The sequence below is a fragment of the Magnolia sinica genome, chromosome 12 (assembly GCF_029962835.1).
Source record: "Magnolia sinica isolate HGM2019 chromosome 12, MsV1, whole genome shotgun sequence".
In the NCBI taxonomy this organism is placed as follows: Eukaryota; Viridiplantae; Streptophyta; class Magnoliopsida; order Magnoliales; family Magnoliaceae; genus Magnolia; species Magnolia sinica.
The window spans coordinates 35642765-35663776 of record NC_080584.1 but is presented as its reverse complement, the minus strand read 5'-3'; the positions used below and the strand labels follow the sequence as shown (position 1 = coordinate 35663776).

At 40.2% G+C, this 21012-nt stretch overlaps 1 protein-coding gene across 10 annotated transcripts in view; it reads right to left on the bottom strand.

Moving 5' to 3' along the window:
- Positions 1 to 3407: 3407 nt before the first annotated feature.
- LOC131221221 (DNA mismatch repair protein MSH5) overlaps positions 3408 to 21012 on the bottom strand; it is a 152657-nt gene continuing 135052 nt past the window's right edge. For 9 of the 10 annotated variants that reach the window (XM_058216406.1, XM_058216408.1, XM_058216410.1 and 6 more), the window contains 2 exons: positions 4297 to 4412; positions 3408 to 3751 (listed from right to left, as the gene is read on the bottom strand). In XM_058216406.1, the coding sequence (XP_058072389.1) occupies positions 3665 to 3751; positions 4297 to 4412 (203 nt within the window). In that variant the 3' untranslated portion in view covers positions 3408 to 3664. Of the gene's footprint in view, positions 3752 to 4296; positions 4413 to 21012 lie in introns of those variants that run through there. The other variant, XM_058216411.1, reaches the window with a different exon arrangement.

Genomic DNA, 21012 nt, shown 5'->3' with positions numbered 1-21012 from the left:
CCTAAGGGTTGGCAACCCTAAGTGCAGGGTTGCAATACAGTGATATCTTAGTGAGACTAAGGTTGATCCACATGGAAATATGAGAACACAACTAGAAATAGTCTAAAAGTGAATGAGTTGCTTGGGTTTATAATCCAGCGAAGTAGAATGTGTTTTAAACAAATAATCAAAGATTAAGAATCCAAGAATCCACTTATAGCAATCACGATATCTAATTCAACTCTTATAACTCAATTGGAATCGAAATTCTATCATATCCAATCGGAGAATAATTCAGTTAAACCAATTATCAACACCAATAAACCATTAATTCAATTAAATAATTCTTTCATAAAACACTCAAACATCAATCGCAGAGAATTAAGAGCATCTACTATAACCTAGGTGTACAATAGATTAATCAATTATACAGATTGATTTATTATCTAATCAAGCTAAGCAATTGCTAAATCAAAATATTCATTATAATCGTAGTTCACAACAAATCCAGAAATAAATAGCTAAAAAGCTTTAAAGTAAAATTCAAATCAATTCAATCTATTATCATCATTCAAACCATTGTTATTATTTTGCCCAAATTTATAAAATATTTAACGGGTCTTTTTCGAGTCGTTGATTTGAGTCCTTAAGAAGGGATTAGGGTTACGGTTTTTGGCATCACCAAAAAAGAAACAACCTACCTCTCTTCTCCAAGAACTTCTTCCCAGTTTCTTCCTATAACCAAAAACTAACTTTTTACTAAGCAAAAAAGAAAAGATGGTATAGTGTTGTGTGATATCCTATTAGTGTTGATTTTCTACCAGTGAGTGCAAGCCATGAAGAAATATTATTGGGGAGTTGTATCCTGGGAGAGCTGCTTCGACGACCTTCTAGACCGGTTCTTTATACCAAGGGGTGTGAGCTACATCAAAGATAACGACACATACGTGCCTCAACCTAATGCCTGTGCATATTATCAATGACATGATCGTGCCAACATCAAAGATCTTCTCAACAGGAGTGGGGTTCATTTGCGCAATTTCTTCTGTAGAATATTTTCAATTTATATTACATTAGTTTTAGCAATTTTCAAGTCTCCCTTACTCCCCTTGATCCCTCCCCTTACCTCTCTCTCTCTCTCCCATCTATATGTAAGACCACTCACATCCCCACTCCCCACTCTACCACATACACACACACACACACAAAGAGAGAGAGAGAGAGAGAGAGAGAGAGAGAGAGAGAGAGAGAGAGAGAGAGACCTTTTTACATAGGTGAGTGCATCTCTTACACATGAGATTTTATTATTATTATTATTATTTTTAATGACTGTTTTTTGTATAAATCTGATCGTAATATTCTACACAAAGATTGTGCAATCTGACTATTCGTTTGGTGCAAAAAATCTATGCAAATTTGTCCATTTTTCTGTATATCAAAACCATGCAATCTGACCATTCATTTGGTACACAAAATCTGTGCAAATCTGTCCATTTTTCTGTGCATTAAAACCACGCAACCTGACCATTTATTTGGAGTACAAAATCTGTGTAAATCTGGCCATGTGATTGTGGAAAAAAGTATGTAAATTAGGCCGTGTATTGGAGCCCAAAATTGGTGCAAATTTGACCATGTATTGGAGCCCATAATGGTGCAAATCTGACCCAATAGTGCAAATTGTGTATATCTGATCACACAGTTGTGCACCAAATCTGTGTAAATCCAACCGTACATTTGTGCACAAAATCTATGTAAATTTAACCATACAATTATGCACAAAATCTGTATAAATCTGACCGTACACTTGTGCCAAAAATGTGTAACTCTAACTGTACATTTATGCGCAGAACTGTGCGATCTGAACCACGTATTAATGCTCAAAATTTGTACAATTAGAACAGCAAATTTCTTTATATATTTCATCTTGTGAATTCTTAAAATATTCTACTTGTGATTCCTCAAGAGCATGATAGTAGTAGAAAAATTATGGTATTTTGTAATGATCTTGTATCATGATAGTGGTTTTGGTTTTTATCAAGCAGAATTGAAAGTTAATCGTGGTTCTAGTTTAATTGATTAGTAATAAAAATTTATAATGGGTTTGGGTTTTAATGGTTAAAATTAGAAATTGATCATAGGATGTCTCGGAGATGGTGATTTGAAATCATGCATTAATTCATAAAAAATCATGAGCTATTGAAATAGCATAAAACAGGCATGCCAATTCCTAAATCATAAATAGGTGGGATGATAGAGACCCTTTGATTGAATGTGCCAGAAGCCCAATTGGTACCATTTGAAACGTTTGTCGAGGGTGAGCATACCAGGATTACGAAAGGTCCCATTGCCAAGCTGGCTGAGCATGTCAAGATTAAAAAAAGGCTCCCAACATTCAGGTCAACAGAGTAACAGTCTGACCAACTAACAATATATGAGTTTGGGGGAAAACACGACAATATATGAGTTTGGGGGAGAGTGTTGGCCAACTGGTGTAAAATGGCCCCAATGTTCAAAAGTTCAATTGTACTGATTACTGTAGCTATCTCCTACATAAACTTGCATCTGTTATTTACATTTCTTCGCCAAGTACATTTCTTCGCCAAGTAATTTTCATTTCAGTTGTAAAAAAATCAAAATTGTCAATTATTCTTCAATCATCTTACACGATACCTTATTGGAGGGTGCAAAAAATAAAAATAAAATCATGTTGTATAAGGCTGGTTTAAATTAAAAGGGCTTGGGTCTTTAAATTCCAATCACTTCATGTCTGGATGGTGGTTGCATGTGTTAGACAAGCATTGATTGCAAAAATGGAGCTGTGTAGATTCTCAAAATCTAAATTCTTACAATGGATACAGGTATGGCAAGTATTGGTCTTGCATAATTAAGTATTATCATTTTATATACTCCCCAAGCAATATTTCAAGCCGAATTTTTTTGCCCGATTGGCATGATTTTGCTAAAACATTTTAAATAACCAATAAATCTGGAGTTTAAATTCTTTTAGTTAATTTCGATTTCATCTTGGGAGAAGGCAAATATGGCTTATCATTGCTCATATCCAAATTAGCTAGAACAGTGTTAAAGTATAGGCACTTGCATGCTACAACTCATCCATCATAAATGTACACGCCATGCATTCATACTGATCAAAGCTTTGTAAATCACAGGCCCCCATACCCTTTTTTCTCCCCTTATTTTGGGGGGGGGGGGGGGGGGGCGCGCGGTGCAGACCATTTTCGTTTTAACTATCAAATTTGATGATCACCAATTACATGGTTGTCATCATCAAATCGGTGAATTGTTGGATCAGGCTTCACCTATATTGGAGCCCACAAGTAGGATGGTCCAGTCCAGTGCATTGGTGATACAAGTACGTATGGCAGATACACTTGCAGCACCTCAGCAGATGTTGCCATTCCTGATCAGAACATTAAAATCAAAGGGTTCTAAAAATTTTCCCCACCTATTTACGACAATGATTTGGAACTAAGAAGAGTTCATTATCTGATTGCTAATTAATTGCTGACTGATGTTTCAAATTTGAAACCCACTCTTGCTGAATATTACTAGAGACAATTGTTGAGTCCAATTTATTCATGCGAGCTCAAATATGCTGTCTGCTGGAAATGATTCACTGTGTCAAAAACAGAACGGAGAGAATTTACTTTTTTTTAAAAATCTTCTATGAATCAGAGGGGAAAATATCCTGGAAGAAGAGATCGAGATCACCCTTGCAAGCATCAAATGCCAACATCTTATCCACTGCATCCTGTGTTTAGTCATGATCAATTTACAAGTTAAGTTCGAGATATACGAGTGGGGATGGAGAGCTCAAATCAATGACATAGGTGGTGATAGAGGAATTGCATGATCCTAGATCCTGTGCATATGCAAGCCACACTTGGGGTTTATGTTTGTAGTGAGTAGGGGTCCATGCTTTGACATACTAGACCATTGCTCTTTGGGCCCACTGTGGATGGACAATGCCCCAAAAATCTCCTTGATGGGACAATCACACCATTCCAATGTTGCCTGAAAATGGATGGTTTAGAAGAATGAAACAATGGTTCACATTCAACTGAAAAAAAAAAAAAGAAAAAGAAAAGAAAAAAAAAAAAAGAAAAGCTCCAACATGGCTAGGTACGTTCAGTTTGGAATATTTTTTTTTGGGGCATGGACCACCCTTTTGTGGGGTCCTATGAAATGGGTTGGATGACTAAAACATTGACCCCACTTGTACAAGCTTCTGAGTATACTGAGAATATCATCATGTCAATGAATATATAATTCCTCAATAAAAAGATCATAATTGACCTTGTATTGCTGATCTTTAGCAAGTATTTTCTCATTGCACAATCGCTGGATGTGATTGTTACTCCCAATGGTATCCAATATAAATGATGCTCTCTCAATAACCTCCACAGGAACACCTAAACCATGAAAAAACAAAAAATCATACTAAACCATTTATCACCAGCATTTTCAACAACCCACCACCACAAAAAATCTCAAATATCTATTCTATCAGAAATCAGAATAACTAATGAGAACAAACTGAGAAGATCTTTGATAGTAAAGGAAACTAAAAGATTGACATAATCAGCATATTTGACTTGCAAGAATATCATAATGTAATCATAACAACGTGGATAAGATCCAATCTAGTTTACGCATGCAATGAATTTAATTTTGCACCCAATCTAGTTTATACATGAAATGAATTTAATTTTGCACTCTTTTCTTTCCAAGGATTTTTAAGTTCCACTGGCCTAACTGCTGATATGAGTACTTCTATCATCAGAAGTGCTGATTGTCGGTCATTGGTGATTCAGAAACATCCACTAGACTGATTGTGTGATTTATAAAGCTTAGTTAAACAAGTACAAGGGTGTCTGTAATCATCACCACATAAGCCTTTCCTAGCTATTTGTGCTCAATTTCATAAATCCTGTTTTTCTAACCGCTGAAATAGAAATTCTCAAGATTGCTCGGAAAATGTTCAATGAGCAGCTGCCCACTTGATGTCAACCCTCTTTTTAATTTTGGTTGGGACCAGCTCACTCATTGCACTATAGAATATTGCATTTTCAATGTCATTACACATGTATTTACAGCTGGGACTAGCATGCATGCATATATGAATGCAGGTATGCATGCTCTAGTTCTACCAAGTCTACCCTTGGTATCCTTCAATGAGAATATGTTGAAAAGAAAATATTTCTGTTCATAGTTGAATAAACAGTAGAAGGGACTCGAATATATATATATATATATATATATATATATATATATATATAATGGGTACTGGGTAGGCCCAAGGGTAGCCCGTGGGATGTGGGGACATACTCGGGGTGGGAGGCCCGTGTGATTTGGGGCCCACGAGGGGGGTTCGGCTGAAGTCCTAACCCATGAGATGTGGGGCCTGGGCTATGAGATAAAGGAATTAATTCGTCATAATCTAACAGTTCGAGCTTTTAGAGCAAGTGGTTAATTGTCCTACATCAAATTGGTATCAAAGCGGGAGCGCGACCCATGTAATTTGGGGCCCACGAGCCCACAAGGGGGGTTTGGCCGAGGTCCTCACCTATGAGATGTGGGGCCTGGGCTATGAGATAAAGGGATTAATTTACTATACTCTAATAGTTCGAGCTTTTAGATCAAGTGGTTAATTGTCCTGCATCTCCCAAAGCCCAAGCACAGTTTTCACACAGACGAGTTTATTATTAATAACGGGGAATTTTACAAAACCTACCTAATTAATATGGAATTTACATTCCGGTAATTTTTAAACAAAAAAAGGTTTTAAAAAATGCTATCTCATTAATCGATATAATTATCATTCCACTACCTTCCGTCACAGCCGTTGTGCCAACAAATGGGTCGGTGGGCCCACAATGATATTTATGTAAAATCCACTCTGACCACCAAGTGTGTCACCCCATGTTAGGCAAAAGGCCCAAAACTTAGCTCTATATGTGATTCAGGTGGACAACATGATTGGAAATAGTGTACAGGGTAATGCTCATCCTCCAAAGTATTTCCATTAGTGTAGTCCGTGACTCATGGATGGGTATGATTTTTGGGTAGCAGGTATATATATATATATATAATGTTTTGTTTTGTGGAATCTAATGGTTGGAGTGGATTTCATATAATTATCACGGTGGGCCTAGAGGTATCTCTCCTAACTGTTTCCTTTGGTGTGGCTCACTAGAGTCACAGGTCAGTCTAATTTTTTGTTTCTAGGCCTAATTTGGGACTAAAGATCTAATGGTCAAAGTGGATCTTATATAAATATCACAGTGGGCCTATCAAAATCAAGAGTGACCTCCCACATAATTTTTTTTCCTAAAAAAATCTTTCAATACAATTGTAGAGGGATGCTGGGACTCAATTTTTTTACAGAGCCCGCCCTGATATGTATGCAAAATCCACTCTGACCATTAGATGCGTAATCCCAGTTTAGGCCTAGAGCCAAAATATTAGGCTGACTTGTCATTCAGGTGGGCCATTAAAAAAAGTTAAAAGAGAGGCGTTAACAGGGCCCTTATAGGGCCAAGGTATCCCGTATCAGTATCGGTTGGCGTAACGGTGCCCTCCGATACCGATACGGATAGGGGGGTGTAATGGCGATACGGGGGCGTAACGGCCCGAAACGGTGCAAATTTAATTTTTTTGCCAAAAAAATATGAAAAAATATAGATTAAATCCGGAATATTCTAAGCATTCCAAATATGCATTCATTTATAAATTAGAACATGTTTATGGTGGTGTAACGGTCCACTGTTTGGTGAGAAGTTGTATCGGACTGTTTGATGAATTTATGAACCAGATAACCTAAATTTGACCACAAATTTCATATATTTAATTTTCTAAATACCTAATTTATATAATTAACAATTTGATATCATTTCTCCCAATAGTTCTTTTAAAAAATGAAATTAAATTCAGGTAGATCGCGTTGCCAATTTGGGGTTGATTTGGAGGACCAATCCATGCCCCAAATCAGCCTCAAATTCATGCAATTTATTGGCATAATCCCACTTGTGAATTGGTGGACATTTATTGGATAGTCAATCATGAAAAAAAAAAAAAAAAACCAAAAGGCCCTATTTAAAAAAATAAGCATCCACAAATTACCAATTAAAACTATTCAAACAATTTGATTTTAGCATTTTGAGTTAGCAATTACAATCCATAATTTAATTGGTAAATTTTAAGTTAATACATGTCTCGTGTACAATTTTTTAAGGGCTCGAATTAGGTAGGACTCGGATTGTGAAGTGTAGCACACGAGTGTCAAAGTTTTTTGGACCTCACTCGTGATGAATGTGTTATATCCACACTGTCCATCCATTTTGCCAAATAATTTTAGGGCATGAGCCCAAAAATGAGGCAGATCAAAAGCTCAGGTGGACCGCACCATAAGAAACAACAATGATTAAACGACTACCATTAAAAATTTACTGGGGCTACAAAACTTTTAGATCAAGCTGACATGTGTGTTTTCCCTTCATCCACGTCAGTGTGACCCTATTAACAGGTTAGATGGAAAATAAACATTACAGTGGACCCTAAGAAATTTTTAATGGTGAGCATTCTATAACCACTGTTTCCTATGCTGTGGTCCACCTGAGATTTGGATCTTACTAATTTTTTGAATCATAACCTAAAATGACGTGGCAAAATGGATGGACGGCATGGATAAAATACATACATCATGGTGGGGCCCATGTGGCACGTGTACATTTTATTAACTTGTGCAACGTGCTGCGTAACTCGTACGCAATCCATTCATTTGACGTAAGCAAGTCCTGTGGGTCTGATCATGAGGTATGTCTTATATCTAAACCGTCCATTCATTTGACGAGCTCGTCTTAAGGGTTGACATGAAAAATAACACAGATCTAATTATCAAGTGGACCACACTGCAAAAAGCAATGGGGGATTGAACGTCTACCATTGAAACCCTTTTTGGGATCACAGAACTTTTGGATCAATATGAAATTTGTTTTTCCTCTTCAATTAGGTCTTTTTGACCTTTTGAACAGATTGGATGGAAAATAAACGTTATGGTGGGCCTACGAATTGTTTAACGGTGAAAATCATCATCTCCGCTGCTATTTTTGGTGTGGTCCAGACAATCTTTGGATACGATTCATTTTTGGGTTAATGCTCTAAAATGATATTTAAAAATACATGAACGGTGTAGATATAATAAATACATCACTGTGGAGCCCATGTAACTTTGATCTCCTTTGAACCGTTCGTACAACTCAGAGCTCGAGGAGTGTCAGCGCTCATCTTAGCATGACACGTACCCGTAACGGCTATATTGGTGTGTGGTACACCAGTCAATTCGCTTCCGTTTTCAAAAGAAAAAGACGAGAGAGGGAAACCAGAGAGAGAGAGAGAGAGAGAGAGAGAGAGAGAGAGAGAGAGAGAGAGAAGGAGGAGGCCCGGGCCGCAGCTGCAGCCGCAACAGGGCGAGAAGAAGAAGAAGAGGAAGAAGAAGAAAGAGAAGAAGAAGAAGAAGAAGAAGAAGAAGAATTGAGAAAAAAACAGGTATGTTATTTTTTTCCTTATTTTCTAGGCCTGTAACGGGCGTAACGGTCACAGATTTTATTTTATTTTATTTTTTTTGGGGGGGGGGGGGGGGTGCCCGTATCGCGGTAACGATGTCGGCCGTTACCATTACGTATCGGTCGATACGGCGTTATCGTAACGGATACGGGACACCTTGTACAAGGCCCACCATGATGATTATATGAAATCCACTCCAACCAATAGATGCCACATCAAAATTTAGGCCTGGGTCCAAGAAATTAGGTCCAGTTGTGATTTAGGTAAGCCATACCAAGGGAAACAATTTGGAGGGTGATTGTTGGCCTATACATTGATTCCAATCATGTGGTATTTGGGCTCTTAGCGTAACATAAGGTGACACACCTAATGGTCAGGATGGATTTTACATAAATATCATGGTCAGTCCTATTAGTGCACTAATTTTTGCACCCTATTTGTCAATTACGTGAGTCATTGTGTCAAGTAGTCGGTTGAGCCTTTGGAAATTGAAGACCGAAAACACAAGTGAAGATATAGCATCAAGGAGCAGAGCACAGGTAAAACAGGTGCCTTAGTGACCTTAACCCTTGACCCAAAACAACCCATATACCTCTAGATGATCTTGACGTAATAAGAATACCTAATTGATCATCCCTTATCCTCATGAGACTAAAACAAAACATGATAAATAAGGCTAGAAGAGGAGAGAAACTGTTGTGTAAAAGATAACCCAAAACAGCAGATTTCGATTGGTGTTCGATGGCATCGAGCTGCCATCGAACAACCTTCAATGACATCGAAGGCCTACTCGATGACATCGATCGAGAGTCAGAACTGTCCAGCAAGCACTTAATATATGTTTTGATTTTCTCGATGGCATCGAGGTCACTTTGATGACATCGAAAGTAGTTCGATGACATCGAAAATGAGTCAGAATAGTCTAGTAAGAAATCGGACTTGTTTTTTAAATTCTCAATTGCATCGAGGACACCTTCGATGACATCAAAGGTTAAGTTAGATGACATCGGAAATGGTACAAAATTGTCCAGCAAAAAAACTTCATTTTTATCTGGAATGTTCGATGGCATCGAAGAAACCTTCGATGACATTGACAAGGCCGTTTTCTGCCCGTATCTGGACTATTTGATGGCATCAAGAAAACCTTCGATGACATCGAGAGAGTCGTTTTCTGCCCGTTTTTTTACCGTTGGAGCTCGAACTTTTTATAAAGGGCAATCGGTTCTTGAGCATTTTTATGGGTTTTTGGAGTAATAGAAGCATAGGAGAATCCATGTTCATATCCCTCATTCCAAGCCTCTAATCCATTGAGTTCTAAGCAATCTCCTTTGAGATTACAACTCTAATGAGGATTCCAAACTCAACATTGAGATGTGCTTAAAATCTTCCATTTTCTAGAGATTGGACTTAAGCAATCTTAGCATACCATTGTCCAAATAGTCTAGAAGACCCATCTAGTTGAATCCCCTAGGAAAAACAACTTCCCAGTAGTTGCAGGAGATTCAACCAACCTCTCATCACCTTGGTCACCTTGGAGGAGTATCAAATGCAAGGTGATTGATCTTGGAGCTGAAGCCTTGGCAATGCAGCAGCATCATGATCGAGGAAGCATTGGGGAGCTAATTGAAGGACGGGAGAGCCACGATCAAGATACCCAAGAAGGCGCTACAAAACGGCCTCAATCTGACAAGTTGTCAATTTTAAGAGTTCAAGTTTACTCTCTTTCCTTATGTAGGATTGATGGTAAGAGTTTGTGTAACATCCCGGATTTTTTCCCAACTTGGCAATGGACGTCCTTGGACGTAAAACTGCCCTAGGACCTTATTCTGTTGTAATTAGGACATAATTTAGTTAAGTATTAATAGCTTGGATCACTTTCTATACAAACTACAAAGGCTCAAGTACCACCTCAAGCAGAAATCACCCAGGACCAAAACCTTTAGGAATTAGGTTAATATTAGCAAGTGCTAAACTAGAGTACTTATGAAATTAGCACTAGTCATTTTAAATATGATCTGCAAGACCCAAACCGTGCAGTATCATTGACGCTACATTACCCTGAAATCTAGAATCCATCCCTAAACCCGGTTGCTCTCGGGAGCACACCGAAACTTCGTATCGGACCTGGACCGCACATCAAAAGTCCGATTACCCCGAAACTATACAGCTATGGCCGCATTACTGGACTTGACAACCCCCTCGAAAATCAACTCTTAATTGCGTCTAGAAATGCACAACTTGAGCCCGGAGCAAAGTGTGTGAGAAACATGAATATCTTTAGAAAAACATTCAAATTTAAGTAATCTAAGTCGTGTCGCTTGCGAGCCAAATATAAGGATTCAGACTGTTAGAATCGAACCCGAATACACCCTCGGATAAGGGGAAATGTCCCATACATGGCAATGCACTTGTGGCCCTGATCGAGTGCCCGTGACCGTTGAACAAAAACTGGTCCGCCACGGTCGATCTGTAAACCCGATTGGAGCGAAAACTCAGCCTGACCTAGATCCAAGGTCAGGGAGCTTAAGTCCGACCGCACGCAAAAAAGGGGCCTCTAGAAGTGCTCCGTTGGATATGGACGAGCGCCCTTTGGCTATAACTTAAGTATACCAAGGCCCTGGGTCTATTTTCGTCGGTTTTAGGCCTATATAAGGACCTTAAACCCTCTCTCATTCACTCCATACGAATTTGAGAAAAACCCTACGAGAGAGAAGAGAGTAAAGAGAGAGAAAATGAGAGAGAACTTGGAGAAGATTCCTGGTATTCTACCCTGCCTCTTCCCGTACTTATTCATCACTACCGGATCGCTATTCCGGTGAATTCCATTCCACTATTGGGTAAAGAATCCTAACCCTAATCCGTTCTAGGGTTTCCAGTAGTTAAAGTAACGAAGTAACTAACCTATTTCATGAAATAGGTTGCCGTTGGGCCGTAGACGGAGCGTGAGTGAACGAACTGAGTTCGTTACATGTCTACTGGCGTAAGGTGCGGACTATAGACGTATAGGTTATGGTTTTCAAAGCTTTCAATGTCGGTTAATGATTTATAACTGACGTGGGTGCTATTTTACATGTGAAATGCGTCGTCTATTTCGTTTTACAAGTATATATGAACTATGTGACATATAGTGTATTCAATGTATATGTTGTGATATTTGAATACGTATGGAATTTGGATTTGTGCCTAACATGATTATCTGTCATGGATATATGCTTGTTATATATGCGACAACTCCTTAGCGAAAGGACTTGCCCTAAATCACGCCACGGCCAATATATGTTATATATGTTAAAGTGTGTAGCCCGAGTGTTTGTGGAAATGATTAAATGAATATGGAACCCGGATTCATGCATGCCATGACTATCCACCGTGGGTATACGCATGTGGTATACGGGGCAACTCCCTAGTAAAAGGATTTGGCCTAATACATGTGTGATCAACATACATCATGTATGAAGATGTATGTTGACTAAGTGTTTGTAGAAATGTCTGAATGAGCTAGTTGTTACTAAAGAGTACTTTGTATGAGGGTTGAGATATGAATCTCGGCTACCTTAATTATGTGTACGATTTCCTCCATGTATGTTACACTATGATGTCTGTTTCATTATGGAATGAATGTTTGTACACTCATGTTTACGTTGCTTTTCACTACATGCTTATATGATAGTAGAAATTGAATTATTGTCCGTTATTGCTTTGACGGTCTCGTATGATTACTTGTGGAAACTGAATGAGGTTGGGACTATGATATAGTCCAGGCAATCGGTAATAGGCTCTGATTTGGTGGCTGAGGTTGTTTTCGCCACATTGGACGTGTTAGGTGAACCCGACTCGTACGTGGTCATCGGCAGTGGTTAGGCCACACGAAGTGCTTACGCACTTCATGTCGATCGATTCGATGTGCACTCGTACTAGTCGAGCTCGTCAAGTAACCCGATTGACCCTATTGTATGTTCACCATATATGGACGCTACTGTTTGAACCTAAGGTACCAAACTTACCACTGAAACCCCGTTAACCTTGGTACCTCGATCCGCTAAGACTCATGAGTCGGACATGGTGGTATGGGACACCGTGGTCGAGCTGTCGGCCTACGCTGGGGCAACGAGCCTCCCCGTAGTGTCTATTGAGCAATATAGACTCGTGAGCCGAATACGGTCGTATGGGACACTGTATTCGCGCTGTCGGCCTACACTGATAGGTGACGAGCCCTTTGTAGTGACTTTGAGCATACTTTAAACCAACGGTGAGGCGACGAGCCTTTTCGTAGTAATCAGAGTATAACTAGGCTTGCACTGATCTGGTGATGAGCCCTTTGCAGCGACCTAGAACCGCAACATCGTATGAGATTAACTAGGACTGACGACCCTAGAATGGATCCTTATTTGAGAATGATACAAGAGAGGTACCTTAGATTCCCAATCCTACTATATGAAAGGGACTAATAATAACTTGGTAATCACGCTCATTCCATCGCACTGCATGTGCCCTGAGTTGAAGAGCACGGAGGGAAGAAAGCGTGCCGCGACCGTAAGATGGTGTCGCACGAGGGAGTGTAGGCGAGGGCATGCATCATGCTTACATTTCATCCTTGCATTAATAAGAATATCTAGGAATGTCTGATATGTCTGCTTTATCATTACTACTTGACTGAATTGATAACATGTTAACCTTTGCTCTATGGTTCCACTGAGTTGATTACTCACTCCTACGTTACGGGACGGTGTTTTAAACACCAACCAAACTCTATCTTAGTTGTAGGTGATGGCGATGCTTATGAGGCGGAGTCGGACTTTGAGGATGATGAGGAGGGTTTCTCCTATATGCAGCTATCAGGCGTGTCTATGTAGACCGTGTTCTGATCGACAGGGCTTACAGGGATGCTGACTAGATATCATTACACTCGTTAAGATTGTATTTTGGAGCACACATGTATATTCATTTTGTACATTTTGGGAGTATACATGTACATGTTTAACCTAGTAACCTGATTATACTTCGGAGACTTACTACAGTTCATATATCTTATACATCTAATACAATCTTCCGCTTGCAAAATTCACTTGTCTCTGGAGTATGATATGTTGTTTTGGTATAATCCCTACCATGTTTAAGGCACTAATACGGACAACATTTAATCATCATTATCTATGTTGCATAAGTGATGCGTTGGAACTCGGGAGTCGAGTTTATGCTCGACCCCCGATTTTCAGAGCGTTACAAGTTGGTATTAGAGCATGATTTGGATTAAACCGGACCTGGGTTATGGTCACACGACATACGCTGACGCTTTTCAACATAGTTGGGTGCGAGAGAAATGTAGAAACAAGCTTAGGTTTCCCCGATTTCGCCAATTGGCAAAGTTCACTGCAATCGATCGCTTTACTCGGGTCTGTACCCATCCGTGATCGCATGAGTCAATCCTAAATCACCCCTAGACCGTCAATTGACGGGTTTAGACCATGCTTTATTCCGTCCCAGTCGTTTAAAATCAGTAAACGTGAATATACATCAGAATCTATTCGAAATGACCCGAAACGAGTTAAAACGGAGTCGGGGGCCTAATAGAATATCTCCAGGGGGACCCAGGGTGGGACCCACACCTTTTTGAGACCCAGGGGGTAGGAGGACCTTGCCCAAAGGGTGAGCCCTTGCCGAATGGTCCAGAGACCGGCGAGGACCTCGCCGGTTTGGCGAGGCCTTGCCGCCAAACGGGCCTGGCTGGGCGGGCCGGCTGGGGCCGATGGGTCCTGGGTGCTGTGTGAACCACGGATGCATGTGGGGTCGATTAAAACCCCTCCTATGCTACCTCTCCTTCACAAACCACCACCCCAAGCTCTCCTTTTCTCCAAACAAAATCCCAGATTTTCCATTCAAACCCCTCCTCCAAACGCTCCTTTTCTCATTTTCGTGCAACCCTTGCACCACCCCTTCAAAAACCTCTACCACAGCTGCCAACCTCCTCCAAACGCTCCCTTTCCATTTTCGTGTAAAACACTGATTATGCTAAGACAATTGAATGATACACTTAGTTGGTCGGCTTGATTAGGTTGGAGTGAGACCGTATTCTTTCGTTAAATCCTCTTGATACTTATAGGCTTCTTTAGTAACTCTTAGGAAGCTTGTTTAACTTAGAAACTATTCACGCTCAGAGGAAACTTATATATCCCTTAGATTGAACGTTAGATCAAAACAACACACCCCCTATAATTGCCTTCTCAAGAACTTATTTTAATCGGGGACACGGAGTAGAGAAATGATATATAAGCGAAATATTCACGGTTTGAATCGAATTCTCAATCCTGGTAGTTACCAATGAACTCAATGCTCTGATCAAGCAGAAAGTCGAGATCAACTAGGATTAAAAACTGATACGATAAACTTTCTGTCATAGCTAGGCAGAAGGACTATGTATCTGGCTCAGACCCACTACACAACTTTCTTTCCGTGTTGGCCCTACCACTTTCAACCAAAAGTTTATTACTTTGTCTTTGAGAAGTGTTAAAAGTATATAGCCAATAGATATTTTTTCTTTTTAGGCCCAAGAAATTTCTTAAATGGGCAACAGACAGTTAGGAATTAAGTCCCGAATCACAGATCATTCTAGCATACATATTGTGCATATGAACTTAGAAGGATCGTCTACCCGTTAACCTATTTTGTCCAAATTCCTTATGTACTACCAATGTATAGATTATCTTACGGTATTAAACCGGACATGATTAAAGAGGGTAAGTTAGGACCATAGCAAAAGTTCCTTCTTAGGTAGAATTAGACATCTTGCCACAAACTCACACCCGCCCCTGGAATCAACCACAACACCCATCATTTTAGCTTCTTTCTATAACCATAGGTACCAATACCATAGCACACATCATCAATGGAAGGAAGACCAATGTATTGGGAAATCGTATCCCATTTCATGTCAAGGATAGGTCCTAAATTATACCTTGTTCCGATATACGGATTAGGACAGATCCTTGAGCCTTGAGGGTGAAAATAATTTTTAAGGGGGGTAGACCATGATGAGCCCAATCTAGTTAGGTCAGTTAATGCTTCCATTTAATCAGAGTGGCGCAGCGGAAGCGTGGTTGACTCTTGCCCCACAGGCCCAGGATCGAAGGACATTGATCCAGGTTAGACGAAAGGATAGGTCACTAAATAGGAGCTGAACCTTCGTATTAAAGAATAGGCTTAACAATAGTTACGAGTTAAATCACAATAAACAAAGTTAGTGTATCCGCAAATGTTAATAGAAACTTTAGCCAATTCTATACTATTAGAAACTTCCTTAGGATGATCTATTCCGATATTGATTTACCCCTTCCTCGGACATAGATTAAAACGAGGACTCTCTTAGACCAAGACCTAAAGGGCAACCTTAGAAATAGGAAGTTTGAACCTCTTAGTGATGGGCATTCCCTAAGCTTTTAGAGTGATCGGACTACGGAATTACTAAAATATACAACTGCAAAACATTTGCGGCTTAACCCAATTCTCAATTCTGGGCGACTACCAATGGATTCACTGCTTTGACTGAGCAAAAGACCAGGATCCAACAGGACTAAGAAGGGATACATGAGCCTTCTACCTTGGTTAGGTAGATGATCGATGTATTGGGATCAAGCCCATTACAACTCTCTCCCCGTGTTGGTCGACCATTGAAAACAAATATCTTACTCTAAATAGATGGGAATCATCGTCAAGACTCCAAATAGATAAAGAAATAAATTGTAGCAACCATCAGGGTATAAGTAAGAGATAAAGAAATAAGTTTTTAGGGGGTAGACTAACACGTACCAGACTAGCATAGATAGTATACACCCTACCATGCACATAAACTTGAACTCAAGCAAGACTTATGCAAATGAAATAATCAAATCGTTATTTATTCCTCTTAGGCAATTTCGAGGATGAAATTGGTTTTTAAGGGGGGTAGATTGTAACATCCCAGATGTTTTCCCAACTTGGCAATGGACGTCCTTGGACGTAGAACTGCTCCAGGACCTTATTTTGTTGAAATTAGCACGTAATTTAGTTAAGTATTAATAGCTTAGATCACTTTCTATACAAACTACAAAGGCCCAAGTACCACCTCAGGCAGAAATCACCCAGGACCAAAACCTTTAGGAATTAAGTCAGAATTAGCAAGTGCTAAACTAGAGTACTTATGAAATTAGCATTAATCATTTTAAATATGATCTGTAAGACCCAAACCATGCAGTATCATTGACGCTACATAACCCTGAAATCTAGAATCCATCTATAAACCTGATTGCTCTCGGGAGCACACCGAAACTTCGTATAGGACCTGGACCGCACGTCAAAAGTCCGATTACCCCGAAACTATACAGCTATGACCGCATTACTGGACTTGACAACCCCCTCGGAAATCAAGTCTTAATTGCGTCTAGAAATGCACAACTTAAGCCCGGAGCAAAGTGTGTGAGAAACGTGAATATCTTTAGAAAAAAATCTGAATTTAAGTAATCTGAGTCGTGTCGCTTGCGGGCCAAATATAAGGATTCAGACCGTCAGAATCTGACCCAAATACACCCTCAGATCAGGGGAAATGTCCCATACATGGCAATGCACTTGTGGCCCTGATCGAGTGCCCGTGATCGTTGAACTAAAACTGGTCCGCCACGGTCGATCTGTAAACCCGATCGGAGCGAAAACTCAGCCTGACCTAGATCCAAGGTCAGGGAGCTAAAGTCCGACCGCATGCAAAAAAGGGGCCTCCAGAAGTGCTCCGTTGGATCGGGACGAGCGCCGTTTGGCTATAACTTAAGTATACCAAAGCCCTGGGGCTATTTTCGTCAGTTTTAGGCCTATATACGGACCTTAAACCCTCTCTCTTTTACTCCATACGAATTTGAGAAAAACCCTACGAGAGAGAAGAGAGTAAAGAGAGAGAAAGTGAGAGAGAACTTGGAGAAGATTCCTGGTATTCTACCCTGCCTCTTCCCGTACTTATTCATCGCTACCGGATCGCTATTCCGGTGAATTCCATTCCACTATTGGGTAAGGAATCCTAACCCTAATCCGTTCTAGGGTTTCTAGTAGTTAAAGTAACGAAGTAACTAACCTATTTCATGAAATAGGTTGCCGTTGGGCCGTAGACGGAGCGTGAACAAAATGAGTTCGTTATGTGTCTATCGGCGTAAGGTGCAGACTATAGACGTATAGGTTATGGTTTTCAAAGCTTTCAATGTCGGTTAATGATTTATAACTGACGTGGGTGCTATTTTACATGCGAAATGCGTCGTCTGTTTCGTTTTACAAGTATATATGAACTATGTGACATATAGTGTATTCTATGTATATGTTGTGATATTTGAATACGTATGGAATTTGGATTTGTGTCAAACATGATTATTTGTCGTGGATATATGCTTGTTATATATGCGACAACTCCTTAGCGAAAGGACTTGCCCTAAATCAAACCATGGCCAATATACGTTATATATGTTAAAGTGTGTCGCCCTAGTGTTTGTGGAAATGATTAAATGAATATGGAACCCGAATTCATGCATGCCATAATTATCCGCCGTGGGTATATGCGTGTGGTATACGGGGCAACTCCCTAGTGAAAGGATTTGGCCTAATACATGTGTGATCAACATACATCATGTATGAAGATGTATGTTGACTAAGTGTTTGTAGAAATGTCTGAATGAGCTAGCTGTTACTAAGGAGTACTTTGTATGAGGGTTGAGATATGAATCTCGGCTACCTTAATTATGTGTACGATTTCCTCCATGTATGTTACACTATGATGTCTGTTTCATTATGGAATAAATGTTTGTACACTCATGTTTACGTTGCTTTTCACTACATGCTCATATGATAGTAGAAATTGAATTATTGTCCGTTATTGCTTTCATGGTCTCGTATGATTACTTGTGGAAACTGAATGAGGTTTGGACTATGATATAGTCCAGGCAATCGGTAATAGGCTCTGATTTGGTGGCTGAGGTTGTTTTCGCCACATTGGACATGTTAGGTGAACCCGAGTCGTACTTGGTCGTAGGCAGTGGTTAGGCCACACGAAGTGCTTACGCACTTCATGTCGATCGATTTGATATGCGCTCGTACTAGTTGAGCTCGTCAAGTAACCCGATTGGCCCTATTGTATATTCACCATGTATGGACGCTACTGTTTGAACCTAAGGTACCAAACTTACTAGTGAAATCCCGTTAACCTTGGTATCTCGATCCACTAAGACTCATGAGCCGGACATGGTGGTATGGGACACCGTGGTCGAGCTGTCGGCCTATGCTGGGGCGATGAGCCTCCCCGTAGTGTCCATTGAGCAATATAGGCTCGTGAGCCGAATACGGTGGTATGGGACACTGTATTCGCGCTGTCGGCCTACACTGATAGGTGACGAGCCCTTTGTAGTGACCTCGAGCATACTCTGAACCAGCGGTGAAGTGACGAGCCTTTCCGTAGTAATCAGAGTATAACTAGGCCTATACTGATCTGGTGACGAGCCCTTTGCAGCGACCTAGAACCATAACATCGTATGAGATTAACTAGGACTGACGACCCTAGAATGGATCCTTGTTTGGGAATGATACAAGGGAGGTACCTTAGATTCTCAATCCTGCTGTATGAAAGGGACTAATAATAACTCGGTAATCACGCTCATTCCATCGCACTGCATGTGCCCCGGGTTGAAGAGCACAGAGAGAAGAAAGCATGCCGCGACCGTAAGATGGTGTCGCACGAGGGAGTGTAGGCGAGGGCATGTATCATGCTTACATTTCATCATTGCATTAATAAGAGTATCTAGGAATGTCTGATGTCTGCTTTATCATTACTACTTGATTGAATTGATAACATGTTAACCTTTACTCTATGGTTCCACTGAGTTGATCACTCACTCCCATGTTACGGGACAGTGTTTGAAACACCAACTAGACTCTTAGTTGCAGGTGATGGCGATGCTTATGAGGTGGAGCCGGACTTTGAGGATGATGAGGAGGGTTTCTCCTATATGCAGCTATCAGGCGTGTCTATGTAGACCGTGTTCTGATCAACGGGGCTTACAGGGATGCTGACTAGATATCATTACACTCGTTATGATTATATTTTGGAGCACACATGTATATTCATGTTGTACATTTTGGGAGTATACATGTACATGTTTAACCTAGTAACCTGATCATACTTCGAACACTTACTATAGTTCATATATCTTATACATCTAATACAGTCTTCCGCTTGCAAAATTCACTTGTCTCTGGAGTATGATATGTTATTTTGATATAATCCCTACCATGTTTAAGGCACTAATACGGACAACATTTAATCATCATTATCTATGTTACATAAGTGATGCGTTGGAACTCGGGAGTCGAGTTTATGCTCGACCCCCGATTTTCAGGGCATTACAGTTTGTAAACCCAAACTCAATTAGGTTGTTGTGTACGACCTTAGCCTCTGTGTAGGGCATAAATCCTAGGTTCTTGTGTAACCTTGACTCTAGTGAGGAGTCTAAATTTTGGGGTTCTTGTGTAGAGCCTAAACCTTTGGGTTCTTGTGAAGGACCTTAGCTCGGGAGTAAAGCCTAATGTCCGGGTTCGTGTGGCTCTTTTGTAGGGCCTAAAACTCCAGGTTCTTGTGTAGGACCTTGGCTCAGGAGTAGAGCCTAAATTTAGGATCCTTGCATAGGGCTGTAAAGGTTAGATGTGAACCTGATATAAAACCTCCGATAGTAAAATCCGGTACACTCATGGGTTAAGTGCGTCTACTGGGAGTAGAGTAGGCAAGTAACCGAACCACTATATGATTGTGTTTGGGAGTATCATTTGCACAATTGTTTAATTATGCTTGTGAGTTTGAATGTTTATATTATACATGCATGATTAGATGAATGCTTAGTGACTGATAGGTAGCACATCCCACACACACATATACACTATTTTGATATAGACTAGTTGCTTATTTGCATATCATTTGTAGACTATGTAATTGGACCCTCTATTGGCTTGGAAGCCTTGGAGTTATATTGCTTTGCTTAGTTTAATTGTTAATTAGTTTAAGTTAGGAAATTATTGTTTTAAATAGTCATAATTTTAAATAGGTTTTAATCACACCCCCCCCCCCCCCCCCTCTTTAGGACATAGCCTTCATTCCTTAGCTCCGCCAAGCTTCTGCAAGCGCAGCTGCAGTAATCTCATTACGCGACAGGCACACAATTTGAATTGGTATCAGATAGGGTAGCTCTTGAAGGGCTTAACCGCCTGGAGTTGATCCAAGGAGCTTAAACTGTTGTCTAACCAAGAGGGACTTGCCGTCACACGACCACCATACTTTGTTGGGTCTAACTATACCTATTGGAAGGCTAGGATGAGGGTCTTTCCAATGTCCCTTGACCATAGGCTTTGGGCTATTGTTGAACGAGAATGGACAATGCCCATAGAACAAGTCGTGAT